At 51.7% G+C, this 27,162-nt stretch overlaps 3 protein-coding genes across 6 annotated transcripts; all 3 read left to right on the forward strand.

Moving 5' to 3' along the window:
- The first annotated feature begins 2,720 nt into the window (after positions 1-2,720).
- On the forward strand, positions 2,721-10,150 carry PSME3 (proteasome activator subunit 3). Its single transcript, XM_036835640.1, has 11 exons — positions 2,721-3,070; positions 3,753-3,785; positions 3,912-3,974; positions 4,170-4,274; positions 5,687-5,735; positions 6,291-6,403; positions 6,617-6,685; positions 6,822-6,889; positions 6,989-7,043; positions 7,169-7,255; positions 7,850-10,150. The coding sequence occupies exons 1-11, from the start codon at positions 3,029-3,031 to the stop codon at positions 7,928-7,930; spliced, it is 765 nt and encodes a 254-aa protein (XP_036691535.1). The 5' UTR covers positions 2,721-3,028; the 3' UTR covers positions 7,931-10,150.
- Positions 10,151-10,283: 133 nt separating this feature from the next.
- On the forward strand, positions 10,284-16,227 carry AOC2 (amine oxidase copper containing 2). Of its 3 annotated transcripts, none has more exons than XM_036835637.1 (4): positions 10,284-12,633; positions 14,599-14,884; positions 15,116-15,245; positions 15,571-16,227. In XM_036835637.1, exons 1-4 carry the CDS (start codon positions 11,046-11,048, stop codon positions 15,835-15,837), a joined length of 2,271 nt encoding a protein of 756 aa, XP_036691532.1. In that variant the 5' UTR covers positions 10,284-11,045; the 3' UTR covers positions 15,838-16,227. The 3 variants fall into 3 exon arrangements, with proteins under 3 accessions (XP_036691532.1, XP_036691534.1, XP_036691533.1); XM_036835639.1 differs by having other exon boundaries at positions 10,284-11,850; positions 15,571-16,205; XM_036835638.1 differs by lacking the exon at positions 15,571-16,227 and having other exon boundaries at positions 14,999-15,240.
- Positions 16,228-16,736: 509 nt separating this feature from the next.
- Positions 16,737-23,752, forward strand: AOC3 (amine oxidase copper containing 3). 2 transcript variants are annotated; one of them, XM_036835636.1, is made up of 5 exons: positions 16,764-17,784; positions 18,373-18,495; positions 20,350-20,635; positions 21,054-21,183; positions 21,919-23,752. In XM_036835636.1, exons 1-5 carry the CDS (start codon positions 16,896-16,898, stop codon positions 22,192-22,194), a joined length of 1,704 nt encoding a protein of 567 aa, XP_036691531.1. In that variant the 5' UTR covers positions 16,764-16,895; the 3' UTR covers positions 22,195-23,752. The 2 variants fall into 2 exon arrangements, with proteins under 2 accessions (XP_036691530.1, XP_036691531.1); XM_036835635.1 differs by having other exon boundaries at positions 16,737-18,495.
- The last annotated feature ends 3,410 nt before the right edge of the window (positions 23,753-27,162 follow it).

Raw genomic sequence — 27,162 nt, forward strand, 5'->3', positions numbered from 1 at the left:
TTCCAGATCAGAGTTGAAAAGTTACTAGGGACAAGTGTTAACAGAAAGCAGGGGTAAAAGGGGGAAAACTGTTAGATGTTAATACACAAGATGGGTAGTATGGGCTATGTTGTATGTGTTCTTGAATAAGTGGAAAAGAACTTTGAGTCTGAAAATGGGGCTGATAATAACTATACAGTTTAAGGAGTAACCTTATCATGCTAAGCATGAACAGGTAGCTTATCTGATAATGGCTACTGTTTATCTAGTGCCTGCCTTGTATCCAGGCACTGTGCTAGTTATTTTACATATATGTGATTTCCAATATTCATAACAACCCTACAAAATTGCATACTATTTATTAATGATAATTAAAATTCCATTTTACAGATGAGGGAACTGAGACTCAGCATTTCAGTAATTTTCCCAAGATATTACAGTTAGTAAGGAGCTGAGGTGGGATTTGAAGGCAGGTTTCTCTGATTCCAGAGGCCATAGTCAGTCACACTTCATTTAACTGTGTATTCCCACCATCTCCCTTGCTCTTTTTTATAAATTTATTTTTGGCTGCGTTGGGTCTTCGTTGCTGCGCACAGGCTTCCTCCAGTTGCGGAGAGCAGGGGCCACTCCTTTTTGCGGTGCGCAGGCCTCTCATTGCGGTGGCTTCTCTTGTTGCGGAGCATGGGCTCTAGGCACGTGGGCTCTGTAGTTGCGGCTCGTGGGCTCTAGAGCGCAGCCTCAGTAGTTGTGGCGCACAGGCTTTGTTGCTCCGTGGCATGTGGGATCTTCCTGGACCAGGGCTCGTGGCTCCTGCATTGGCAGGCGGATTCCCAACCACTGCGCCACAGGGAAGTCCCTCCCTTGCTCTTAACACAGAGGTGTGCCCAGGATAAAATGTAAATCAGATGACCTGCCTTTGCACTTAATCCAAATTGTTTCCTAACAAACCTCCCCAGCCGACTCCCACCCCCAACTAACTAACTAGTCTTTCAGTTTCTTCAACTGGGACTTCCCTGGTGGTCCAGTAGTTAATACTCCACGCTTCCACTGCAGGAGTCACGGGTTTGATCCCTGGTGGCAGTGCAGCCAATAAATAAATAAATACGCTCTTTAAAAAAATTTCTTCAACTGGACAACCACTTTCCTTCCCCAGGGCATTTGCCTGTGCTGCACCCATACCTTTGAAGGCTCTTCCCCTCACTCTTCCCAAGCTAACCCTTTTACACCCTTATAGCTTGTCACTTCATGTGAGAGGCCTTTCATGGCCATTTGAACTAAAATAGACCCCTGGCATTCTCTATGTCAGTCATTTTTTCCCTAACATTTATCAAATTTTGCAGTTATGTTGTCAGTTTACTTTCTGGTGTCTTTCCCAAGTATTGAGTCCCAAGAGACCAGAGAACTTGAGTCTTGTTTACCTTTGATTTCCCAGAACTGTGCTGTTCAATACAGGAGCCATTAACCACATATGGTTACTGAGTACTGCAAATGTGGTGCCTCTGAACTGAGATGTGCAATAAGTGTAAAATTCATACTGGATTTCAAAGACTTGGTATGAGAAAAGAATGTACAAGATCTCATTAATATTTTTTATATTGATTGCATGGTGAAATGATATTTGGTTAAACTGGGTTAAATATATGATTAAAACTAATTTCACCAGTTTCACTTTTTAATGTGGCTGCTAGAAGATTTTAATTTACGTAAGTGACATTATTTCTAGCCTCTGAGACACTGCTGTCTCAGAGCCTAGTCCATTTTAGAGAGAAATAACCAATGTTAAGAGACCGTATGAGGGGGCTCCCCCCTGGTGGCGCACTGGTTGAGAATCTGCCTGCCAGTGCAGGGGACACGGGTTCGAGCCCTAGGTCTGGGAAGATCCCACATGCCGCGGAGCAACTAGGCCCGTGAGCCACAATTACTGAGCCTGCGTGTCTGGAGCCTGTGCTACGCAACAAGAGAGGCCGCGATAGTGAAGAGGCCCGCACACCGCGATGAAGAGTGGCCCCCGCTTGTCGCAACTGGAGAAAGCCCTCGCCCAGAAACGAAGACCCAACACAGCCATAAATAAATAAATAAATGGCGGTGATATGAACAACATATGTACATATCAAACTTTAAAAAAAAAAGAGACCATATGAGTGGGTGAATTAAGAGTTAGAGTCTCTGCCTTCCATGAGGAAAATGGATACAGCATTGCCCTAGAAGTTAGGAGATCTGAGTTCTGGTCTTGGGTTTTCTGGAAACACTGTGTAGCCTTGGACAAGCACTACCGGCCTCCAGGCATCAATTTGCCCATCCATCAGGCAGTTGGTCACTGAGGTCTGGAAGTGTATGAGATTAAGTGGCTAAATGGCAGAGAAAGGTGGGGAAGCCTGGTGCAACAGGACTTGTCTTCTGTTAGGCTCCAGCCTAACACTAGAGCTTCGGCCAAGAGGAGGATGCGGCAGAAATCACAGACTAGACGCCCCAAACCTAGCGCGGGGACCGTCAAGCTGCCTCAGGCCAACGTCACTGGGGCGCGACGGCGTCATCGGTCGGGTCCCCGCTCGAGGCGGCAGCGGCTCCGAAGGTCCCTTCGGAGAAGGCGAGTGCCGGGATAACAGAGAAGCAAGTAATCCCCGAGTCTCTTTGAGCCTCAGATCTCACGAAACCACCCTTGACCGCACTCCCTTTTATTTCACCCGTAGAACGCACAGGAACCGGGGGATAAGAATGTCCAGAGCCGAACCTCAGCGCGGCTGCGCAGCGCATGTGCGCATCCTCGCCGGGCTCCCGGCGATTGGCTGTGACGTAACTTCCGGCGTGAGAGGCGAAAGCCGGGAGGGCGAGCGAGAGAGGGAGCAGGCAGCACGCACAGGCAGCAGGCGGGCGGGCGGGCGAACGGACGGACGGCCGGCACGAAGGGAGGGAGCGAGAGAGCAGTGAGTGAGCCAGCGAGGGCGGCTGCGTCCCGAAAGCAGCCGACATTCCCGCCTGCCTCTGACGCCCTCCCCGGAGCCCACAGCGCCTCCGGTCTCCAGCGGAGCGGACACGGCCCGGCCCGGCCATGGCCTCGTTGCTGAAGGTGGATCAGGAAGTGAAGCTCAAGGTAACGGCACCGGCCTGGGCCTCCTTAATCCTCGCTTCGATCCCCAAGCAGTCTGACCGGCTACCCACTCCCCATGGCGTCTTTGTCTCCCTGGGGACACCAGCCCTGAGCTTCCGCTCGGCTCAGCCCAGCCCCCCACTCCCGGAACGGCATCGGGGGAGAGGATAATATGGGATGGCCTTCTGTACCCCGTCTAATAGTGGAGAGCCCAGGGAGACCTCCGCGGACACGTGGTGGACTTAAGTTCTTTAGGCCAGTGACAGCTGGAAGTCCCCCAGCCCAGCAGCGTCCCCGCCTCCGGGCGCTGCTGCTGCCCCTGCCCTTGGCATCATGCCTGCCTCGTAGACTGGGCCAGGTTTGGATGGTGGTTGACACGTTTGTGAGCTCACACCTCCCCCACCTACCTGTCTTTTGTCTGCTCTCAAAGTCAGACAGCTTCAGACACAGGGAGGGAGGGAGGGAAGACAGGCGGGTGCTGCCCTCAAGCCCGGCTTCCCTCTCCTGAGATGGAGAAATGGATCCTCAGAAAAAGAAAGTATTTGCAGTCTGGGGCCTCTCAGCTTCTCATTACAATTACAAGGTGAGGGGAAGACAGTTGGATTTGGGTTTCCCCATCCTGCCCATACTTCTGTTGCCAGGTAGTGACTTACTCTTAGTGAATTGCTTTCTTTATTAATTTTAGGTTGATTCTTTCAGGGAGCGGATCACAAGTGAGGTGAGTGAAATAAATAGAAAAATGAGTGTTGGTTAATAGTCGGGAGTTCCCCAGAGGAGAGATACCTGTAGAGACAGACCTTCCTCCCACAGTTACTAATTCGGTTGTATTTTCCCTCATCTTTAGGCAGAAGACTTGGTGGCAAATTTTTTCCCAAAGAAATTGTTAGAACTTGATAGTTTTTTGAAGGTGAGAGACGCTTTTCTTTTCCTCAGATTCCCCCATTTTTTTGCCCCCGGTCTTTCTGTCAAATGGGACAAATCATGTGTTAATTCTGTTTTGTTTTGTACTGTAAAGCGCTCTCATTTCTTGCCCTTTAAATGAAATACTTCTTTGTTCATCTTGAAAAAACTAATGTTTTGGGGGTGGGCTTCTCTCTTTCAGGAACCAATCCTAAACATCCATGACCTAACTCAGATCCACTCAGACATGAATCTCCCAGTCCCTGACCCCATTCTTCTCACCAATAGCCATGATGGACTGGACGGTGTAAGTGTCCTATATTTATCTTTGTGTTCGGAAGCAATAGGTTCTCTGTTCTTTATTCCCTGCTCAGTTTGAACATATACAGAGGGAACAGTGAGATTTGGATCTGGGAATGAGGATTCTTACAGATGTTATGACTAAAGTACACCCCCTTTAGATCCTGATTTTCATTTGTAGTATGAAGTGAATATGTTAATGCTACTCTGTTAGAGTGAGTTTAAAAATAGAGGACAAATAGCTGCAGGTTCCCTCAGGTGATCTGGTCTGTCCCCAGGGCTCTAGGCAAGACTTTTCTTACCCGTTTCAGTGTCTTGAGTGTTGTTATGGAATGAACAGTTCTTGCTGTGTAACTGCAGTCCTAGTCTTTGTGTATCTTTAGTGCCTAGTCTTTATCAGCTATATATCCACATTCTATTATAACAGTGATGACACTGTACTGTATTGTTCTTTGTCTGCATTACTGTCTCATTGACAGAACTTGCAATTCTGGAAAGCAGAAACTATCTTAATTATCTTTGTATCCCCAGCACCTAGCATTGTTCCTAGTACATAGCAGGTGCTAAATACATGTTTGTTGATTGAATATTGCATTTTTTTGTGGAACCAGCGGATTTGTACTTATTCCCTTAATTATCGTAACTCTGCATTCAGTGCTTCATTTTTCCTGTTTTTTATAGTATCCCCCCTGCCCAATTGCTCAATTTTTAAATTTTTAAAATTTATTTATTTGGCCATGTCGCACGGCTTGTGGGATCTTGGTTCCCCAACCAGGAATGGAACCCAGGCCTCTGGCAGTGAAAGTACCAAGCCCTAACCACTGGACCACCAGGCAATTCCCCCTAATTGCTTAATTTGTTATATTTCTTGAAAGGTTGGTCTTCCCAACTAGAGTTTAAGTTGCTTTGTGGCAAGAATCTTTTAAATTAATTAATTAATTAATTAATTAATGGCTGCGTTGGGTCTTCGTTGCTGCACGCGGGCTTTCTTTAGTTGTGCCGAGCGGGGGCTACTCTTCTTTGCAGTGCACGGGCTTCTCATTGCGGTGGCTTCTTTTGTTGCAGAGCATGGGCTCTAGGCGTGTGGGCTTCAGTAGTTGTGGCACGTGGGCTCAGTAGCTGTGACTCGCGGGCTCTAGAGTGCAGGAGTTGTGGCGCACAGGTTTAGTTGCTCCGTGGCATGTGGGATCTTCCCGGACCACGGCTGGAACCCGTGTCCCCTGCATTAGCAGGCGGATTCTTAACCACTGCGTCATCAGGGAGGCCCCAAGAATCTTCTCTTAAAGCCTTGTATGTGCTTAGTAAATTGTGTGTAAATTAATAATGGGGTCGAGGAAGGGATTAAACTTGCTCGAAGCGTAGCTTATGATGGAGATGTAGGTGTCGAGCAGGCTAATTCCCATCTTTTTGTATCTTTAGCCCACTTACAAGAAGCGAAGATTGGATGAATGTGAAGAGGCCTTCCAGGGTGAGAGCTCCCTTCACTATACCCCACCCCAGTCTTTCCTGGCCTGCAGCCCTGAGATGCAGGATGAATCTTGTGTCCTCCTGGCCAGGAAGCAGGATCTGAATTTATTTCCCAGACGTTAGCATTCCCAAGTCCTCCAAGCATTGTCATTATTTAGCACTGTAAACCTAATTTTCCAGTTAATAGGGAGGGTTTGTCTTAGTGTGGACTGCCAAGGGAGAGAGGTTGGAGGTGGCTACACATGACAGATTTTTCACAGAAGTCACAGTTCCATATCATTTTTTCCTCTTCAGTAATATTGGTACATTAAGTCTATAGAGCATATTTTAATTTCCTTATTCTTCAGAGTTTTGGGATACTTTAGACACCCATTTGTTAATCCATGCGTTCTCTTTTTTTGATTTCGTTGGGGGTGTCAAGGTTTATAGATAGAGTTGTGACAGATAAAAGGCAGAGGTCATAGCATCTCATGGGTCTGGGAAAGAGAGAAAGGGGTGGAGTGCTATGTCCTGCCCTTCCATCCAAATCATTTAACCTTCCTCATGTCCCTGCCAGGAACCAAGGTGTTCGTGATGCCCAATGGGATGCTAAAAAGCAACCAGCAGCTGGTGGACATTATTGAAAAAGTGAAGCCTGAGATCCGGCTGCTGATCGAGAAATGCAACACGGTGAGGCAGGGGCTGACCCCAAATAGCCTGGCTTGAACTATGCAAGATGATGGATATGGGGCTGGAGGCATGGAGATGATGTGGGAATTGGAAGACTATCTTGGCTCCTGTGCTCCTGACATCTGGCCCCAGCAGCATGAATTGTATACTTCATGGCTTCAGTAGAAAAGGCCAAGGTCCTCATACGTATATTTTGGTCCCCTCACTCTCCAGGTCAAAATGTGGGTACAACTTCTGATTCCTAGGATAGAAGATGGGAACAACTTTGGGGTGTCCATTCAGGTAATGTGCTTGCATTAGAAACTGGAGAGGAAGGTTTGGGAGATAATCTCATCTCCCCTGCTTTTCTGTTTTCCCTTTCTCTTTGGTCTGCCTTGGGGTGATATGGCAGTGACTTTTGACTCAGTTGTTTTTTCAGGAGGAGACAGTTGCAGAACTAAGAACTGTTGAGAGTGAAGCTGCATCTTATCTGGACCAGATATCTAGGTAGGGCTGCTTGGGCTTGGCCCAGGAATTGCGGGCTGGTGAGGTGGTAAGCACTGTCCGGGGTCTCCTGCAGCTTCCTCCTCTTCTCTCTCCTTCCAGATATTATATTACAAGAGCCAAATTGGTTTCTAAAATAGCTAAATATCCCCATGTGGTAAGTAAGGGTTTTGTGGGCCGAGGGTGGAAGTGGTAGGACAGGGAGGAGTGACTGTTCCTGGGAAGAGTCTTGTGGGGACAGTCAGGCTTTGGGAACTAGCCTTTTCTCCGCCCCACTCTCAGGAGGACTATCGCCGCACCGTGACAGAGATTGATGAGAAAGAATATATCAGCCTTCGGCTCATCATATCAGAGCTAAGGAATCAATATGTAAGTAACCTTGGTCCCTGCCCACAGTTGCTCTGGCTTCTCTTAGTTCTGGTGACCATTTTCTTGCCACTCTCTGGGGGTTGAGATGGGGGGCGGGGGGTGGAGGTAAAATGAGTGGAACAAATTCTGCCCATTAGCCGAGTGTTGAGAGCTATGAGGTCATTGAAGGTATCTAGCTGGGCATCTCCCTTCTTTCTACCTGGATGAGAAGGGGCACAACATAGAATAAGGGTGAAGATGTAGACGTTAGAGTCAGGCTTAGGTTTAGAACCAATCCTACCTGTAATGTGTGGCCTTGGGCAAGTTTAACCTCAAACTTCAGTTTCTTCATCTCTAACACATTAAAGGACCGAGTGCAATTCTTGGTATGTTAAGTGCTCAGTAAATGTTATTTATTAGACTCTTGGGCCCTGGATATACCCAGGTGTGCCTGGGGTATAAGAGAGGTAGTAGGGCAGCCATGCTGAATTCCGATTCAGGTGAGTGAGATCCGGGTTATGTGAGTGATTGCTTGGGAGTTTGTGGCGGTGTCTTATTTTCCTCGTGAGGTAGGGGTACAGCAGACATGTGAGTCCCTGATCCCTCTTCTCCCAGGTCACTCTACATGACATGATCCTGAAAAATATCGAGAAGATCAAACGGCCCCGGAGCAGCAATGCAGAGACACTGTACTGAGGCCAGGGCCAGGGCCAGGGGACTCTGTGAGTCTGGCTCAAGACCGACATTGCCTTGGTTTGTTACATGACTATCGTGATGGGGAAACTGGCTGGAAGTAGTAATCACACCTCTCTCTGTTTTTAGTTAGAGTCTAATGAAACTCTCATGTAGTTCTGTGACGTGTTTACCTCTTTTTTCAGGCCTCAGGAACTCTTCTATTTCCTTCCCTAATACCTCACGCCCCCCTGTCCTAATTTCTGGAGACCTCCAGGTTTGTGTGCACAGGATGTTGGCACAAGAATACTTGTGTTTTTTCTCCCTGGCTCCCTCCTGTGTCTTGGGCTTTGTATTTTCTTCCTCTTGATGATTAGTTGGTTAGAAGCTGAGGGAACTGGAAGGAGAGTGCTAGGTGTTTTGTAGGAACTGGGGCGGGGTGGGGGGGGACCAGCTCCTTTCTTCCTGATGGGAGGTTAGTGTCCCTTGACACTGTGGGACGTTGCATCCTCCCTGCCACAGTTGCCCTGGTGATGACTTTGGGTACACCTTAGACCTTCTGCCAAGTCCCTAGCTGCTTCAGATGTTTTTATAACTAGGATTTTCACATACACATATGTGCGTGATATACACACACGTACACACATGCAGCACACACATGCCTTCCTACTCTGTTACTTGATGCCCTCCCCTCCCCCCAGCCCTGCCCACCCCCCAAACCCTGTCTCTGTCTCACACTCACTCACTCACACACTCACACACACACACACACACACACACACCCTGTTCAGAAGGTGTTAGGTGTCTTAGTCCTCATCCACCAGGGCCCATTGTCTCCTGATATTGTAGCCTCTTGGTGCCCGAGGCTGGTGAGTTGGAGGACAACTGAGAGATGAGAAGCAGGGGTAGTGGGTTCCCCTTCCTCTGTGACTCGGGTCCTTTGGGGCATTTTTGCAAAGGCTGGTCCTCTGAATCCCGGTTTCCTCTTCCCAGGCCAGTTGTAAATTGGGGTGGGGGTGTCTGCAGCTGTGAGGCCAGATGCTGCTGCTCCTACTGGGTTTTCCCTTTGGGAAAAATGTTTTCTTATTTATAGTTTTGTGCTTCCAGGGAAAGCGGTCACTTGTGTGTATATGTGTGTGCATGCACACACATGCATGTACACATTGTGTGTATGTGGAAATCTGCTGGGCAAGTCAAAACCATAGAAGAGTTGCCTCTTATCTCTCAAATCTTCCAGAGATGTCACTTGTTACAGCTTTTGTGTTAACCCTCATCAACCCCCACTTTTATTCTACCACTACTGGAGAGTCTGCTGGTGATTCTCTGTGTCTGTTTCTGACTTTTATTCTACCCCCGTCTCTGTCTTCCAACCCCCAATCATATTTCCATCTGGATGCATCATTTTTCCTCCCAGTATGCTATAGAGAAGGAGTTAGGATGCTGTCTTCCCATGAATAGTACTCAGTAACAAACCAATTGCATTTTAGTTGGGCAATGCCCCTACCCACCCTCAGACCCCTTCCAGCTAAAACTGTTCCGTCCTCCCACCATGTGTTTCTCAGTTTCCCTTTTTGTTTGTTGGATTGTTCCCATGTCCCTCCTCCTCACCTTACCACCCTTGGATCGTAATGTAAAATTCTTTTACCATGTCAAGAAATTATTAAAAATACAGGTACTTTGACCTCTTTCTAAAGCTGCAGACCCTGGTGCGATGCTCTGATGGCCAGGGACATACCCACACTTACGTGTGTGCACATTGGGACACCCACCTCCGCATATACCTCCAGCCACCCTGTTGGATGTCTTTATACCAACTGAGCTGCCTCTTTTCTCTGGAATAATGGAAAGGCTGAGGCTCCTGCCTACCAAGAGGCAAGGGTGGGTCCTTCATTTGTGGGTCCTTCATTTGTCTTCAGTCTGAATTAAATGAAAGTTAGCTCTTCCCAAACCTAAGCTGCCTTCTACCCTCACAAGATCCCAGCTCCTTCCTTCCTTCCTTCCTTCCTTCCCCAGTGATACCCATGAACTGCCAGTAGAGGCTGCTCTAGTTCCGTGTGTGGGGAATTACCTGGTTCAAGGCACACCCGACCCCGTCATTTTCTTTGCTCTATACTAAAAGTTCCATCTGAATAATGTCTTAAGTTTCTTGCGGAGATGCCAGGGACTTCTGGGTTTTGGTTTTCAAATGAATTGGAGGGCTATCTAGGACCTTAGCTCCCTCTGAAATAAAGTTTCCTTAACTTCCACCTTGCAGAGTAGCATTTTGGTATCCAATGATCTGGTATCTGTTGTCTCTGCAAAAAAAGATTTAAGGTCTTGAACAACGGAGGAACATCTGCTCAATTCTGTTTCAGAGATCAGTACGAGTAGCTGACAATTTTTGAATGCCTACCCCACGTCAGACTGTTAAGCACTTTACATGCCTGATCGCATTTACTCTCCATGAATCTCTAGGGTAGTTTTATCCCTTCTTTATAGGTGAGGACACTGAGACTTATGATAAGTAACTCCCCTCAGGTCACACAGCTTAGGGACCTGCGATTGGTGTACAAATCTGACTGCTGCGCCCAGGCCTTCACCACTCCTTTCTCACCGATTAGATGGTAGAGGCCTGAGACTACAGATCAAGGGCTTGGTCTTAGGCATCTGGCAGAACACTGCTTACTGCTGAACTGGGCAGTGGATCCTGGAAATACTGGGGTGGGGGGGGAGTGCCTGCCAGGAGGTAGGAAAGTGGACAGTTAGAGTGGTTGCATATAGTACATGGGGCTTGATTGGGTGTCTGAGATTTGCATTCTTCCTCAGACCCATTCTGGGTGGAAGGTAGAGTTTAGTGTATATACAAATGCCCTCTAATCTGGTCTAAATGATGGAGATCGGTAGTGGGTACTGACCGTGCTGCCGGGAGGAGTTCAGGGATGGGGAGAGGCTATGCACGTGGAAGTGGTACCTTGAGCCAAACCACAGAACAGAAAATTGGAGCAGAATTATATAAATCAAGGTCAGAAATTTCCCGTCCAGCCCACAGGGTGGAGTTTTCACTGTTCCAATCCATCCTACTGAATATAAACCCTGACTTGATGTCAGTAACTTGAAGGAGCAGCTGGTGGGACTCTCATTTCGGCTCTCGGCATTCACCATGAATCTCAAGGTAGTCCTCGTGTTCCTGGCACTGTCGCTCATTACTGTCTTTGCCCTGGCCTATGTCTTGCTGACCAGCCAAGGTAGCTCCAGCCAGCCTCCCCGCTGCCCCTCTGTATCCTACAGTGCCCAGCCCTGGACACACCCTGGCCAGAGCCAGCTGTTTGCAGACCTGAGCCGAGAAGAGCTGATGGCTGTGATGAGCTTTCTGACCCAGAAGCTGGGGCCAGGCCTGGTGGATGCAGCTCAGGCCCACCCCTTCGACAACTGCGTCTTCTCAGTGGAGCTGCAGCTGCCCCCCAAGGCTGCAGCCCTGGCCTACCTGGACAGGGGGAGCCCCCCGCCTGCCCGGGAGGCACTGGCCATCGTCTTCTTTGGCGGACAAGCCCAGCCCAATGTGACTGAGCTGGTAGTGGGGCCGCTGCCACACCCCTCCTACCTGCGGGATGTGACTGTGGAGCGTCACGGGGGCCCCCTGCCCTATCACCGACGCCCCGTGCTGGGAACTGAGTCTGCCCAGATGTGGAAGCATTTGAAAGAGATGGAGCTCCCCAAGGCACCAGTCTTCCTGGCTTCTGTCTTCAACTACAGTGGCTCCACTTTGGCAGCTCTGCACGCCACCCCTCGTGGCTTGCGCTCAGGGGACCGTGCTACCTGGATAGCCCTCTACCATAACATCTCAGGTGTTGGGATTTTCCTTCACCCTGTGGGGCTCGAGCTACTGCTGGACCACAGGGCCCTGGACCCTGCCCGCTGGGCTGTCCAGCAGGTCTTCTACCTTGGGCGCTACTATGCAGACTTGGGTCAGTTGGAATGGGAGTTTAAGGCTGGCCAGCTGGAAGTGGTTAGAGTTCCTCTACCCCTGCCAGTTGGGGCCTCATCGCTGCGATCGCGGGTCTCCCCAGGTCCTCTTCCCCCTCTTCAGTTCTCACCTCAGGGCTCCCGGTACAGTGTGCAAGGGAACCTAGTGGCGTCCTCCCTTTGGACGTTTACCTTTGGCCATGGGGTGTTCAGTGGCATGAGGATTTTTGATGTTCGGTTCAAGGGTGAGCGAGTGGCCTATGAAGTCAGTGTCCAGGAGTGTGTGTCTATCTATGGTGCCGATTCACCCAAGACAATGATGACCCGATACCTGGATAGCAGCTATGGACTTGGCCTTCACAGCCGGGGCTTGGTGCGGGGAGTGGACTGCCCCTATCAGTCTACCATGGTGGACATCCACGTATTAGTGGGCAAAGGGGCAGTCCAGCTGCTCCCGGGGGCTGTGTGTGTGTTTGAGGAGGCCCAGGGACTACCCCTCCGCAGGCACCACAATCACCTTCAGAGTCATTTCTATGGTGGTTTGGCTGGCTCGGCCCTTGTAGTCAGGTCTGTGTCCTCTGTAGGCAACTATGACTACATTTGGGACTTTGTATTGCACCCAAATGGGGCGCTTGAAGGGCGGGTCCATGCCACGGGCTACATCAACACAGCTTTCCTGAGCGGGGGCGAGGAGAGCCTCCTCTTTGGGAACCGCGTTGGGGAGCGAGTGCTGGGGGCGGTGCACACGCATGCCTTCCACTTCAAGCTGGACCTGGATGTGGCAGGTGAGTGCCCAGGGAATGAGGATTGAGAGTTGGGGTGGGCCAGAGGGAAGGGAGACCCGCACATCAAGCCGGAAGAGGCAAGGGTGGCATTCCAGCACCACAATTTATTGTGGTAACAACAGGGACTGATCTGAGTGTATTCAACTGCAGTCAGCCTAAATACTGGACTTACTGGGTATTTGGCAAAAGGTAGAGAGGGTTCCCCCGCCCAGCCCCTCTGACCCGCTGCAATTGTGAAAGCAAACGTAATGGCTGCGCTGTACTAGCTGGCTGCCTTAGCCTGTCTGTGGGTGGTGTGAACTTGCCCTGCCTGTCTGAGGCTGGACACGGCTGGAGTCGGGGCTCTGAGTCCTTCCTAATTCTGAGAGTCGGTGGAGGTGGGGAAAGCAGGGGCCTGAACAGAGATGGGGAGTAGTCTGTCTAAAGAGCTTCTCAGAGTGGAGGTGGTCCTGGGGCCTGAGGAAAGGAGGTGCTAGCTGGGGGCTGCTCCCCAGGATTTCAGACAACTGAGGATACAAGACAGGGGCCCCATCCGCCTCCTGGGGAGGACCATCCCATTCCTGCCAGCACATGTCATCACAGTGGACTCTGGTGACATGGCAGGCATGCAATAGGCTTGCTGCAAGTGTAGAAAGGGATTTCTCAAGTAGGGCTCTAAGCACAAAGGGGACTTAAAGCTCCTGACAGATTTTTGTCCAGGACAGAAAATAATTAACTTATCAAGTTAGACTATTAGGCCCAGAAAGAAAATTAGGAATCCATCAGACCCTCTCCATTTTACAGTTACGGAAACTAAGGAGGGTGGGGGCAGATGGGTCAGGAAGTGGCTGCCCAAGTATAATGCACTGTAACTCAGCATATTTCTTGTGAAACATTTCCATATTCTCTTGAGTATAAAGATGGCGTGTGTGTGCCTCTGTGTGTGTGCGCTGTGCGGGTGGAGGGGAGAGAGCTAAGAAAACAGCATGATTGAAATGCTATTTTAAATCATGCATTTTAACTAGGTTATTCTTTGACATATTTGGAATATGACTATTTTCTGATTCGAAGTTTTCTTTCCAGCATTTTGGCATTGAAGAGCCTTGTCTTAGGACATAAAATCAAATAGCATTTATTGGACCAGCGTGCAGCACAGGCTGGTGCTGTGGGCCAGAGAGTCTGTGCCAGGCCCCTGCACACAGGACAACCGGCAGGGGCACTGGCTTCAGGAGAGTTCCCTGTGTGCCAGCACATTCATATGAGTCATGCCAAAAGGAACTAACAGTCCGAACCTGCAGAAAGAGTATAAGTGTTCCAGGGATCTCCCAGACAATTTAAAGATATAAATCTACTTCCTTTGTGAAAAAGGCAAAGTGGTACCTGCCATATTGAGAAAAAAATCAAAGTCTCAGAGCCAGGAGGAGTATGCAGGGCACCACGGAAGGGGATTGGGTTTTTCCAGCCGGCTTCTCCAAGACAAATATCCCTTTCATAGTTAGAAGAATGTTATTAGCCACCTGTGTGTGCTTTTCCATTTATAGAGCTCAGCCACAGAACAGCTTTTCTTATGCACATTGTAGCTATTCACCAAGTGAGAAATCAGAGAAGCAAATAATTGGTCCAAAGTCTATTGGGTAGACCAGTGCCAATAGAACTTTCTGCAATGATGGAATGTTGTATGTCTGCCTTGTCCAATATGTTAGCCACTAGCCACGTGTAGCTATTGAGCACTTGGAATGTAGCTAGTGTGACTGAGGAACTGAATTTTTAAATTGAAAGAGCCACTTGTGACCGGTGGTAACTGTTGGACAGGGCAGGTTCAAAGAAGGCGGGCTAGCCTTCAAGTCCAGACCCGGCTCCCAGCGCAGAGTGCTCTCTGATGAGCTCTGCTGCCCTTTGTCAGGCCAGTGCAGGGGGCATCACGGAGAAAACAAGGGACCTGTCTCACCTGCTGTGGAACTCCTCTCCCTCCCCTCACCCTGGCAGGGCTGAAAAACTGGGTGGTAGCTGAAGACGTGGTGTTTAAACCTGTGGCAGCCCCTTGGAGTCCGGAGCACCAACTGCAGCGCCCACAGCTGACTCGGCAGGTCCTGGGAAGGGAGGACCTGACAGCTTTTTTCTTGGGGAACCCCCTTCCCCGCTACCTTTACTTGGCTAGCAACCAGACTAATTCCTGGGGTCACCAGCGCGGGTACCGAATCCAGATCCACAGCCCTCTTGGCATACACGTGCCCCTGGACAGCGACATGGAGAGGGCCCTCAGCTGGGGGAGGTGAGGAGGGCCCTGGGCACTGGGTGGTAGGGAAGGACTGGTCCCCTCCCCATCCCAGCTCTTGAAGACCCCAACTCACTAACCTCGATCATTCACCCCTGGACCTCTTCTCAGATCCAAGTAGATATGGGACGGGAATGGTCTCACACAGAATCTGATCCAAAGGACTTCTGGGCTGGTAAAGGCCCTTGACGTTTTCTGACACCACCTTCCTACAACATTCCTGGTCAGATACCAGCTTGTGGTGACCCGGAGGAAGGAGGAGGAGTCACAGAGCAGCAGCATCTATTACCAGAATGACATCTGGACACCCACTACGGCCTTTGCTGACTTCATCAACAATGAGACCCTCTTAGGAGAGGTTGGTAGCCCTAGGGGCAGAGGAAAGGAGCTCCCCTAAGCCTGGTGTCTTGGCTGTAGGATGGAGGGAATGGTAGGTTTCCAGTTCTTCGATTAGGGGCCAGGGAGTTCCCTGATGACCAGCATGGGTCATCCCTCCTGGGGGTGAGATTAGCCCTGGGACCACCCTACAGCTTCTCACGTGGATTATTACCACGCCTGTTATTTGGGCCTGTGGCTGGGCAGAGGTGGAAGCAGGGCTGAGACTGGAGATTGGGGATTGTGGCTGAGGGGGGGGGTTCTCTGGGTCTCGCCTCCAAAGTCTCCAGCTCTTCCTCTTCCTGCAGGACCTGGTGGCTTGGGTTACAGCCAGCTTCCTGCACATCCCCCACGCTGAGGATGTCCCCAACACAGTGACTCTGGGGAACAGAGTTGGCTTCTTGCTCCGACCCTATAACTTCTTTGATGAGGACCCCTCCATCTTCTCCCCTGGCAGCGTCTACTTTGAGAAGGGCCAGGATGCTGGGCTCTGCGGTGTCAATCATGTGGCCTGCATCCCCCACCTGGCGGCCTGTGTGCCGGACCTGCCCCCTTTCTCTTACCAAGACTTGTAGCGCTGAGTGTGTGGTGGGACATGGGCGGGGCAGAGAGGGGGTGCCGAGACATGTACCTTCCTCTGTGTTCCCACTTTCTGCTCCCCTGACACTCGACCCTTGGGAAACCACCTCCTACCACATAAACCCCCATATATCCTTTGGTTAATTCTTATTTCCAGTTCATTTTTAAAAAATGATGAATTTATACAAATGGCGTTGTTATTAAAATACTCAAGCAAAAACACCACAAATTCTACCACTCAGAAACAGCTAACATTCACATTTGGTGAATGTTATACCAGACATTTCTTTAATGCATGTGCATTGAAATGGAAGAATAGATAGAATTTTGTAAAAACTGATGGTGTGTGTAATTTATAATAAAAAGTATTACAAGACTTTTACTTGAATTTCTTCTCTTTGACTTTTGAAGTATCTAGAATCCCCCAGATAATATTAAGGACGCTGGCCAAGGAAATTAGCCATGGAGGAGAGGGGGCAAGGGGGACAGACCTGGCCAAGAAATGCTGCTTGGGAAGCTGAAGGGCTGGGGGTGGGGTTTCCTTGGAAGGAGGACAATAGTTCCAAGTTGCAGGAAAGGGAACATCTGGCCCTGAGAAATGGGCGCTGGGGAAAGAAGTGGGGTGGAGGGGAAAGAGGGGCTGCCTCCTCCCCGGCATTTCTGCGCATGTCAGTGCATGTCTGTGCTCAGGCTGGTCAGCTGCATTAGTTTGAAATCCCCACCACCCCTTCCTCCTACCCCAGCTCTCCCCTGTTCCAACCCTGACCCAGAGAGCAGAATGTGAGTTGGAGCCTGGAACACAAAGCCATGTAAGGTCTGTGGAAATCACTGCTGCCCTGCCTTAGGCCCGCCTCCCAACCCCAGCCCGCTCCGCCCCCCTCCCCAGCCTTCCCATGCTCTTCCCATCCTCAGTCTCCATTGCGTCGGAATACTGAGAACCTCAGCCAGAGTCTAGGAGCCACCAGTACAGGGAGCAAAAGAGACCCTCTTCTGCTGGCCTGAGAATACAAGTCTCCACTTTGGTTCAATCCTCTGTCTCTATGTTCATGGGACAATGAACCAGAAGACCACCCTGGTGCTCCTCGCTCTGGCTGTCATCACCATCTTTGCCCTGGTGTGTGTCTTACTAGCTGGCAGGGGAGGAGATGGTGGTGAACACAGCCTGCCTCCCCTCTGCCCCTCCGTATCACCAAGTGCCCAGCCCTGGACACACCTTGGCCAGAGCCAGCTGTTTGCAGACCTGAGCCGAGAAGAGCTGACGGCTGTGATGAGCTTTCTGACCCAGAAGCTGGGGCCAGGCCTGGTGGATGCAGCTCAAGCCAGACCCTCAGACAACTGCATCTTCTCGGTAGAGCTGGAGCTGCCCCCCAAGGCTGCAGCCCTGGCCCACCTGGACAGGGGGAGCCCCCCGCCTGCCCGGGAGGCACTGGCAATCGTCTTCTTTGGCGGACAAGCCCAGCCCAACGTGACTGAGCTGCTGGTGGGGCCGCTGCCACACCCCTCCTACCTGCGGGATGTGACTGTGGAGCGTCACGGGGGCCCCCTGCCCTATCACCGACGCCCCGTGCTCATGCGAGAGTACCTGGACATAGACCAGATGATCTTCAACAGAGAGCTGCCCCAGGCTGCTGGTCTCCTCCACCACTGCTGCTTCTACAAGCACCAAGGAGGGAACCTGGTGACCATGACCACAGTCCCCCGTGGCTTGCAATCAGGGGACAGGGCCACCTGGTTTGGCCTCTACTACAACATCTCAGGGGCTGGGTTCTTCCTGCACCCCATAGGCTTGGAGCTTCTGGTAGACCACAAGGCTCTGGACCCTGCTCGCTGGACCATCCAGAAGGTGTTCTTTCAAGGCCGCTACTATGAGAGTCTGGCCCATCTGGAGGAGCAGTTTGAGGCCGGCCTGGTGAACGTGGTGGTGATCCCAGACAACGGCACAGGTGGGTCCTGGTCCCTGAAGTCCCAGGTGCCTCCGGGTCCGGCTCCCCCTCTGCAGTTCCATCCCCAGGGCCCCCGCTTCAGTGTCCAGGGGAGTCAAGTGGCCTCCTCACTGTGGACTTTCTCTTTTGGCCTCGGAGCTTTCAGTGGCCCAAGGATCTTTGACATCCGATTCCAGGGAGAACGGCTGGCTTACGAGATCAGCCTCCAAGAGGCCTTGGCCGTCTATGGTGGAAATTCCCCAGCAGCAATGCTGACCCACTATATGGACGGCAGCTTTGGCATGGGCAAGTACTCCACGCCCCTGACCCGTGGGGTGGACTGCCCCTATCTGGCCACCTACGTGGACTGGCACGTCCTTTTGGAGTCCCAAGCCCCCGAGACACTACATGATGCCTTTTGTGTGTTTGAGCAGAACCAGGGCCTGCCCCTGAGGCGACACCACTCAGATTTTCATTCCCACTATTTTGGGGGCCTTTTGGAGACAGTGCTGGTCTTCAGATCTGTGTCGACCTTGCTCAACTATGACTACGTGTGGGATATGGTCTTCCACCCCAATGGGGCCATCGAAGTCAAATTCCATGCCACAGGCTACATCAGCTCAGCGTTCCTCTTTGGTGCTGCCCGAAGATATGGAAACCAGGTTGGGAAGCACACGCTGGGCACGGTCCACACCCACAGTGCCCACTTCAAGGTGGATCTGGACGTGGGAGGTAAGACATCCTGGCGGAGGCCAGGATCCCGGATAGGGGGCTGAAGGGTTGCCTCTATTTGCTTTGGGGTTGATGGAAGTTTTCCAGGAAAGGAAGATCTGAGTATATGTTTTGGAGTTTCATGCTTCCTCTTTTGCTGGTTGGGAGAGAGTTGGCTGCTGAATTTTACTGAGATCGTAGCTCATTGGCTGGGTGCAGAGCTGCCACCCACCCTCCACATGACCTCATCAGAAAATCTTGGGAAACAGCTAAGCTCAGAGAAGAGGCAGGATCCAGGCTAAGGGTCCCCTTTGCCCTCTTCCCTCCCTGGCACTTATGTGGGTCCCACTTCAGTGAGGCAGCCATTTGCTTTTCAGCTTATCTGTGTCTAGCCTGCAGTGTAGGTATTGGGGAGGATCTGCTTGCATTCTGCAGAGTCCCTGGAACCTGCAGGCCAATCGTGGAACGCCCCCGGGGTATACATTTCCCTGGGAGGTGGACCTTTCTCCTCCCTGAGTTTCCATCTCTGGGCACAATACATTTAAGTGTGAGGGGTAGAGTGGATACTGTGGAATATTCCAGATAGTTCCTGCAGTTGGTGGTCACAGAGAGCCAAGGGTTACATGATGCCTCGGAGTCCTGGTCATTTCACTGTCGTTCCCCACATTGAGTTCATCACCAGATTTTTTCTGCCTCTGAAATATCTCCAACCCCTCGCTTGGCCCCGCTGCCGGTCCCGTGTGGGCGCCAGCCCTCTCTTTGCTGCTTCGACTCTTCTTCCTCTCAGATCCATGGTTCACCCTGCGCTCAGAGGGACCTAGCAGCCCATGCCAGCCTGCTCCCTTACACGCTTCCCACTTTCCCCATCACCTATAGGATCCTGTCCACAGAAGGACCTACAAGGCCCTTCCCTTCAGAGGACAGCTACTGCCTGCCTTTCCCATTCTTCCCGTGCTGCTTAAGCCACACACCCGCCCTGTCCCTGGACATGCGCACCACATGTGACAGTCATGTTTCTTTGCTTTTGCTCCTGTTTTGCCCCTGCCTAGAATGCCCTGCCATGTTATCTCTGCTGGTGACATCCTCTAAGGCCAGGCTGAAAAGTGGCCCAGGAAGGCCTCTATTCTTGCCTGGACCTGTGTTCCTCTAACCTTCGATCTTTTTTTTTTTTTTTTTTTTTAAAGGTTCTTTTTTTGTTTGTTTTTAATCAATTTATTTATTTATCTTTGGGTGTGTTGGGTCTTCGTTTCTGTGCGAGGGCTTTCTCTAATTGCGGCAAGCGGGGGCCACTCTTCATCGCGGTGCGCGGGCCTCTCACTATCGCGGCCTCTCTTGTTGCGGAGCACGGGCTCCAGACGCGCAGGCTCAGTAGTCGTGGCTCACGGGCCTAGTTGCTCCGCGGCATGTGGGATCTTCCCAGACCAGGGCTCGAACCCGTGTCCCCTGCATTGGCAGGCAGACTCTCAACCACTGCGCCACCAGGGAAGCCCCCTTCAATCTTGAATGTGCTCCTCTCACACTACAGTCCCTTCAGGGCTTGGCCTCTCTGGGGCTTCTGTGAGAGCAGGAGGGTAAGGACGTTGTTTCATTCATCAGTGTGTCCCCAGCGCTGAGCACAGGCCTCTCCGCTAATGAGTGTGAAAGGATGAAGGAATGAAATCCTTGAAGAAATATTTCACAGGTCAACAGGTTTGGCTGAAAGATTGGGACATCTTGGGGAGAGGGGAGAGAAGCAGGGGGCACACTCAGTCTGGCTTTCTCTTTGGCCCCCACTCTGAAGCCAGGTGGGGACAGAGTCCAGAGGGGGCAGAGCAGCTGCATGACCAGTCCTCCCTTTTCCCCCTTCCCCCCACCATCTCCACTTCACCCTGGCAGGACTGGAGAACTGGGTCTGGGCTGAGGACATGGCTTTTGTCCCTACGGCGGTACCCTGGAGCCCCAAGCACCAGATACAGAGGCTGCAGGTGACCCGGAAGCTGCTGGAGACGGAGGAGCAGGCCGCCTTCCCCCTGGGAGGTCCCTCCCCTCGCTACCTGTACCTGGCCAGCAATCACAGCAACAAGTGGGGGCACCCGAGGGGTTACCGCATCCAGACAGTCAGCTTTGCTGGGGAGCCCCTGCCCCAGAACAGCTCCATGGAGAGAGCCGTCAGCTGGGCGAGGTGGGTGATGGGGTGCGGTATGCGTGTGGGGCGGGGGAGGGGATGAGAGTGGGAAGGGAGTGTTGGGAGGGGCAATTGGGAACTCAGTTCAAACTGTACACGAGGTGAGTGAGTGAGGTAAGAGCTCAAAAAGGATTTCCTGGTTATCCAAAGGCCCACAGTGGATACATGGTCCCCTTGGAAGGCTAAAGCCCAGGTGGGAAAAGTCTTTTCTGTTTGGGGGGGGGGGCATGTTGTGAAATGGCAAGGGATGAACAGGAGGACATGGAATGATGTTGGGCCACCCACCAGGGTGGCGTCAGAGTGACTGTGTGAACGAGATGGGAATGCTGAGGTCCATGGGCTCAGCTCCCTTCCATGATGATCAGGCAGCAGGATGGGCTTAGTGACCATGGAGGCCTGACCAGAGCATCTCTAGGTACCAGCTGGCTGTGACCCAGCGGAAGGAGGCAGAGCCCCGCAGCAGCAGCATCTTCAATCAGAATGACCCCTGGGCCCCCACCGTGGACTTCGCTGACTTCATCAACAATGAGACCATAGCTGGAGAGGTCAGCTGGCTGTGGGAGGCTGAGGGAGGGGTTCGGGGACACAGAGATGAGCCCCACCTTCTCTCGGGGAGGTCCCTGAAAACCATCTCCTCAAGGACAGAGCTGACTCCTGCCTTCTGTGCTTTTGTGGATCTGATCATTACCTGCTGAGGGAATCTTCCCAAGGTGGAAGTTCATTTGCAGACAGTGGCTGAGGCTCCAGCCTATCCTCAAGACTCTACAGCTCTCTAAGTCTCAGCGTCGTGGACTGAGTCCTTTAAGGGCCCCAGGACTCAGGAGGGCTGGAAGTGACAGGGAAGACCACATCTCTTATATCTAAAGCTTCTCTGTTGCTGGCTTGACCATTAAAGCATTAATTTCCAAGTTAATTTCTGCCTCCCAAACCCTGATCTTCCCTCCTCATCCTCCTTCTGTCAGAGTTTGGGAGCTCTCGTTGAGTCAGGGGAAAGGAGCTGAAGTTGCCCGTGGGTGTCATCATTCCTCTGGGGGTGTGTAGGCTGATGGTGATGTCATGGGGAATGTCAGAGATGGAGGGTGCAGGTTGGGATGGGGGGCAGGTGTTGCTCCGAATATGAAATTGACCATTTATGCGTTGATTTCTGGACTAGTAGGAAAAATGTTTAAAGACTTAAAATCCTCTCGAGCAAAGGTGGGCTGCCAAAGTGAATCCTGGGAGAGGCGGACGTGTCCTTAGCAAAGCCAGACCTCATGATCCTCTTTCTTCGCCCCCATTAGGACTTGGTGGCCTGGGTGACAGCCGGTTTCCTGCACATCCCCCATGCAGAGGACATTCCCAACACAGTGACTGTGGGGAACAGCGTGGGCTTCTTCCTCCGACCCTACAACTTCTTTGACCAGGACCCCTCCTTCGATTCTGCTGACTCCGTCTACTTCCGGGAGGACCAGGATGCTGGGAGCTGTGAGGTCAACCGCCTGGCTTGCCTCCCCGAGGCTGCGGCCTGTGCCCCCCACCTCCCTGCCTTCTCCCACGCGGGCTTCTCCCACAACTAGGTGGATGGGGAATGTGGTTGGGACCCCAGTGCCAGGGAGTGTGGGGAGGGGAGGGGATGGGCACTGGGCAGGGCAGCCTATGTCTTCTCCCTCCTCACATCCCGGGGGTCCTCTTTCTCCCATCGTCCTCCCTTCCCTCCCCCTCCCTTCTGGGAGCATCCTGAGTCTGTGATGCCTGACACGGGGGGCTCTCAGCTCTGTTGACCCCAGACCTACTAAGTTCCTCTTGCAGAGAGGAAGGGAATGGCCAGCCAGGAGCTTGGAGTCATGGTTAAACTTTCCAGAAGACTCCTGTTTTTGGTGTTTTTTGTTTTGTTTCCTTTTCTTTTTGCTTTCTGGGTTTCCCAAATCTTCTTAGCCACCCCAGGTTTCTCTTGAGACTCCTCAGTCCTCACTTGGGAGGTGAGGATGGGGGCTCTGCTATGGGGATAACCGCCAGGAGGCCCTGGGGCAGGGTTCCTGCCAGGCCCGTGAATCTAGGAATCAAGCTGGAAGGGGCTCTTTGGCCCATGTTTCCACTCATCCTAGTCCTCCTTCTTTCTTTCTCCCCTCTTGCCTAGCCTCCTCCTGTTCCTACCTGTTCTTATGAAATCCTGGGATTTCCCTCCCAGCCCTGAGGGGATGTTACTCAGCCCTCATTTCTCACCTCTGGTCTCCTCTCCTGGTTCTAGACCTCTGGAAGTCTCAAAATGCAAGGGACATCTAGTTTGAGAGGACAATCCCCGTCTGTGTCCCTGTGTCTGGGAGCTGCCCCTACCCCCAGTCCTGGGGCACAATGTGTTTCCCCACAGTTCTTTCTGCCCATTTGTGTAGGCCTGCCTTGCATTCTCTGGCAGCGGATGGTCATGGAGACAGCAGCAGCTCAAGTTAGCACTTTAGATGACTTTGCGGGCGCAGTGGTAATGAGGAGTGGGCATTTTGTGCCAAGTCTGTGCGTGACCAGTGCCCTCTGTGCTCTGCAGTAGCCAATATGGGAGGCTGGGTGGGCACAAAGGATGAGAAGCAGGAAGACCAGGGACTCCAGTCATAGGGCCAGGGGTTCAATCACGTGTGAGCATGCAAATGAGCCAAGGCCTGGGGGTGGAGCCTCCCCAGCAGGCTGTCCCTGTGGAGGGGTGGGTGGGAGCAGTCTGGATTGGGGGTCCCTCTACAAATAGCCAGGGATGGGAAGCAGCAGAACTGTCGTCCCTAGAAGACTGATTAAATAAATTCTGATGCAGCCTTACAAAGCAATACTACACAGCTGTAAAACTAATTATATCTCTTTATAGGGAATAATCTTCCAATGAACAAGGAAAGGCACAGAAATGTGTATAGGGCACTTCCATTTGTGTTTTACAGGGAAGGATCATATAAATACACATTTTCATATCTTATAGATGCATATTCGGAAGACACGGGTAACACTGGTTGCCTCTGTGGAGGGGAACCAGGAAGTTGAGACAGAGGAGGGAGGAGACTTAGTACTATATACCCTTTTGTACATTTGAATTTTGAACCATGTGACTGTATTACCTATTCATTTATTATTATTCAAATAATAAATGGGCCCAAACAACACCTGACTTCTTTTTTTAAACTGACTTGTCTTTTAGGAAGGGGTTAGGGTAGGGGGGAAGGGTAGAGTGAGTTAAGAGATAGCCCCAGGGACTCAATTTTCTCAAATATTTGAGACCCAGAGAAATGGGTGTGGCCTCTGGTAACTGCTTTGCCTCCTCTTGCCTGTACATCTCCAAGAAAATGTTAAACCTCAGTCAATGTCTCTTTTGCTCTCTTTCACTCCCTCCCCCTGTCTCTCTCTCTCTCTTAGAAGTGGGGGCAATGAGAAGCACTGGGGAGGGGTGACTGCTGCCTGCTGGAAGCCCAGGCCAGGCTAGGAGGTGAAATGCAGGAAACAGATTTCGGACGCTGCTCAGCTTCTGACCAGAGGGAAATCATATCCAGGGAGCACAGACAACACAGAAGCTTCTGCTACCTTCTGTCCTGCCCCAAGCCCAGGTTCACTTCTGGGTCAGTAGAACAGCGGATAGAGACGAGTTAGTGAGCTGGAGAGAAACTAGGTTCCAAAGAACAGGGAGAAAGACTTCAGTCAGGAGGGAGGGCCAGTGATGGCTGGATGAATTTATAACACAGGCTGGGGTGGAAGCCAGGGTGACAGAGGACAGAGAGAGATTGAGGACAAGGAGAGACTGAAGACTGAGACCGAGGAGAAAAAGGCGTGTTGTGACCACCGTGGCTCTGATACCGAGTTTATGCTTCTACTTTCTCTGACCTGAGTAATTTCATTTCTCCATTACATGCTTATGATTTTGTCTCCACCTTCTTCTGGCTCCTGTTTATGGTCAGTTGCACAACAGTCAGTGTTGGAGGGAAAAGGAATAAAGGAATGCTGGTGTCCACCCCTCATCCCATCCTGTTTTTATAACATGACACTCATTGCCTTGAAACCCATCTCCAGACCAAGAGTGTGAGTGTTTGCAAGCGGTGAGTGTGCGAGTGAGTGTATGTGAATGCTCGCTCACAAGCTTTGATCTGAAAAAGGGACTGTGGTGTGTCTCTCAGTCACATCATGGAGATGACAACCCTCCATGGAGATGACAACCCTGGCCCAGGCGTCAGTGGACATGTAGATCGTGAGCTCATCAGCCCAGCTGGGGTCAGGAGGGCTGCAAGGTGGACCTCCAGCCCCCTACCCCACCCGCTCTCTTCCTAAACCCCTGAGGCTGGCTGGATTGTTAGCCTCAGACTTCTGGTCAAGCCATAGGAGGGAATAGTAACCCAGGATGTCAGGTTCTGAAAGAACTGGTGTCTCCAAGGCCAAGATCTTTAGGACTTGGGCCCATTGCCCTAAGCGGAGCTGGACAAGGGGACGCCTGAGGCTTAGGTCAGGGGCATAACTGGGACTTCCAGGACTGTAGACATGGGACGCCCCTGTGAGGAGCGCAAGATGTGCTCGCCTGCCTCTGCTCTCCTCCGGTAGCCCCCGGGAAGGGCTCGCTCTGAGGGTGCAGGAGAAGGATTCCTACATGCATTCAACAAAGATTTCCCCAGTGCCTCTTACATGCCAGGTGCCTTGAAAGGCACTAGGATACGTTATGGAATAAGATGCACAATGTCTACCCTCAGGGACGAGAGGGGCCAGTAAAGGGTCCATTGCATCAGGGAATTTTCCAGGGGAGGTAGGAGGAGGACATAGCAGGGGCTCCTAACCCAGACTTAGGGATTGGGGAAGGCTTCCTGAGGGACCTGATGTCTAAGCTGATCCTGGCAGAGGAGTAGAAGTTGGCCGAGGGAGAAGGAAGAGAGCGGAGATAAGGTTCCAGGAAGAGGGAACAGCATGTTCAGAGGCCAGGAGGTGACAAAGTGGCCCCATCCAAATACCCAAGTTCATTGACATGTGTGTGGGCTGTGAGCAGAGCCTGGAGGGTCAAGCAGGGGGCAGAGGAGACAGGGCCTTGCAAGCCACAGTTACCGTAAGGAAAATGGGGAGCCATGGAAGGATTCTAAGCAAGGGAGTGACAGGGTCAGTGTTACCTCTGAGGACATTGCCTCTGGCCCAGATACAAAGAATAGAGTTGACAGAAGGCTTAGGCGCAGGGAGGTGGGTCAGGGGGAAGAAATGATGGTGGCCTGAATTCTGGGGGAGGCTGGGGGAGGACTCCTGTGAGAATGTGGCCCAAGGAGGCCCTGTTTGCAGAGTGCCCGGATCAGAACCCCATCCTGGATGACCCCCTCCCACCTCCCAACTTCTGCTGAGATCACAGGGAAAGTAAGAAAGGATGCCTGGTCACTGACTCTTGTCCTTGCTTCTGTGCAGCCCCTGACCTCCTGAACGGAGGAACATTGCTATTTCTTTTTTTTTTGGCCTGCGGGATTTAGTTGCCCTGCAGCAGAAGCACGGAATCTTAACCACTGGACCGCCAGGGAAGTCCCCTGTATGTCATTCTTCTGAGGAAAGTCTCCCACCATCCCAAGTCACCCAGTGCAACCTTTGTGTCCTTGTGTCACCTACGAGGCTGTGCCCTTTCTCACTCATCCACCCAATCGGACACCGAGTCCTGTCAACTCCACCCGCCACATCGCTCAGACCCCTCCCTTCCTCTCTGTCCTCGAGGTCACTGGGCTCATCCTGGCCCTTTGTTTCCTGTCCAGTGTCCTCCCCCCTGTCTGTCCCACACCCGAGCCCCACTGCACACTGGAGCCAGAGCCATGTCCCCAGAATGCAGGTCAGAGTGCAGTGACCTGGGTGTCCGGGATGGTCCCGCTGGCCGCACAGGGCCTCTGGGACAGCAGCCCGACTCAGGCACCACATCCCGGGGCCCAGTCCTCAGCCTGTGGGCTGGGGGGTGCGCTCCGGCTCCCAGGGATAAACGCATCTTCAGCACATTCACAGAGGCAGGGGCCAAGTTGGTCCAAATGAAAATAAGACCTAGTGGGGGGAGCAGGACGTGTGGTCCTGTCTCCTGAGTAATTCTCCAAAAGGGACACCTTTTCAACATGTTTTTAGGGTGTTTGACATGATGATTGTGAAGCCTAGGATGAAACGATATCAGAGGAAGCGATGTGACAGCGAGACACTTAGGGAAGGTGGGCAGAGGGGACACCTTCTTCTGTACCAGTTCCCCCAGCAGGCAAGGCAAAGGCTCTCCCTCCCACTCCCTGATCATTACCCACCTCCCATAGGAGAGCCTGGGGATGCCCCACCAGAGTGGACTTTCTTGACCTGTGCTTGGTAGCACGGGTCGGGACATAAAACATTAGCCGTCCTCTTAAAGGTGTGTTCTTAGCTGGGAGGTAAGACCAGCACTTATGAGAGGGCCCAGAATGAAGTTCCCAGGCTGGAAATGCCTGCCTTGTGGCCAGGGCTGGGTTTGACCCTAGATTCTGCTCCCCCTTATTATAAAGTCCACATGGCCCATTTCAAATTGAGACAGGCTGGGACCTGGGACCCTTTACCGGAGTACTTGC

This window comes from Balaenoptera musculus, chromosome 20 (assembly GCF_009873245.2).
Source record: "Balaenoptera musculus isolate JJ_BM4_2016_0621 chromosome 20, mBalMus1.pri.v3, whole genome shotgun sequence".
In the NCBI taxonomy this organism is placed as follows: Eukaryota; Metazoa; Chordata; class Mammalia; order Artiodactyla; family Balaenopteridae; genus Balaenoptera; species Balaenoptera musculus.

Excerpts from the sequence above, each read along its gene's own strand:
- PSME3 (XM_036835640.1), top strand. The coding sequence starts at position 3,029 with ATGGCCTCGTTGCTGAAGGTGGATCAGGAAGTGAAGCTCAAG. Across the intron at positions 3,975-4,169 it reads AACTTGATAGTTTTTTGAAG|GAACCAATCCTAAACATCCA; the intron begins GTGAGAGACGCT and ends TCTCTCTTTCAG. Across the intron at positions 7,044-7,168 it reads TAGCTAAATATCCCCATGTG|GAGGACTATCGCCGCACCGT; the intron begins GTAAGTAAGGGT and ends CCCCACTCTCAG.
- AOC2 (XM_036835637.1), top strand. The coding sequence starts at position 11,046 with ATGAATCTCAAGGTAGTCCTCGTGTTCCTGGCACTGTCGCTCATTACT. Across the intron at positions 12,634-14,598 it reads GCTGGACCTGGATGTGGCAG|GGCTGAAAAACTGGGTGGTA; the intron begins GTGAGTGCCCAG and ends TCACCCTGGCAG. Across the intron at positions 15,246-15,570 it reads ATGAGACCCTCTTAGGAGAG|GACCTGGTGGCTTGGGTTAC; the intron begins GTTGGTAGCCCT and ends CTCTTCCTGCAG.
- AOC3 (XM_036835635.1), top strand. The coding sequence starts at position 16,896 with ATGAACCAGAAGACCACCCTGGTGCTCCTCGCTCTGGCTGTCATCACC. Across the intron at positions 20,636-21,053 it reads AGAGCCGTCAGCTGGGCGAG|GTACCAGCTGGCTGTGACCC; the intron begins GTGGGTGATGGG and ends GAGCATCTCTAG. Across the intron at positions 21,184-21,918 it reads ATGAGACCATAGCTGGAGAG|GACTTGGTGGCCTGGGTGAC; the intron begins GTCAGCTGGCTG and ends CGCCCCCATTAG.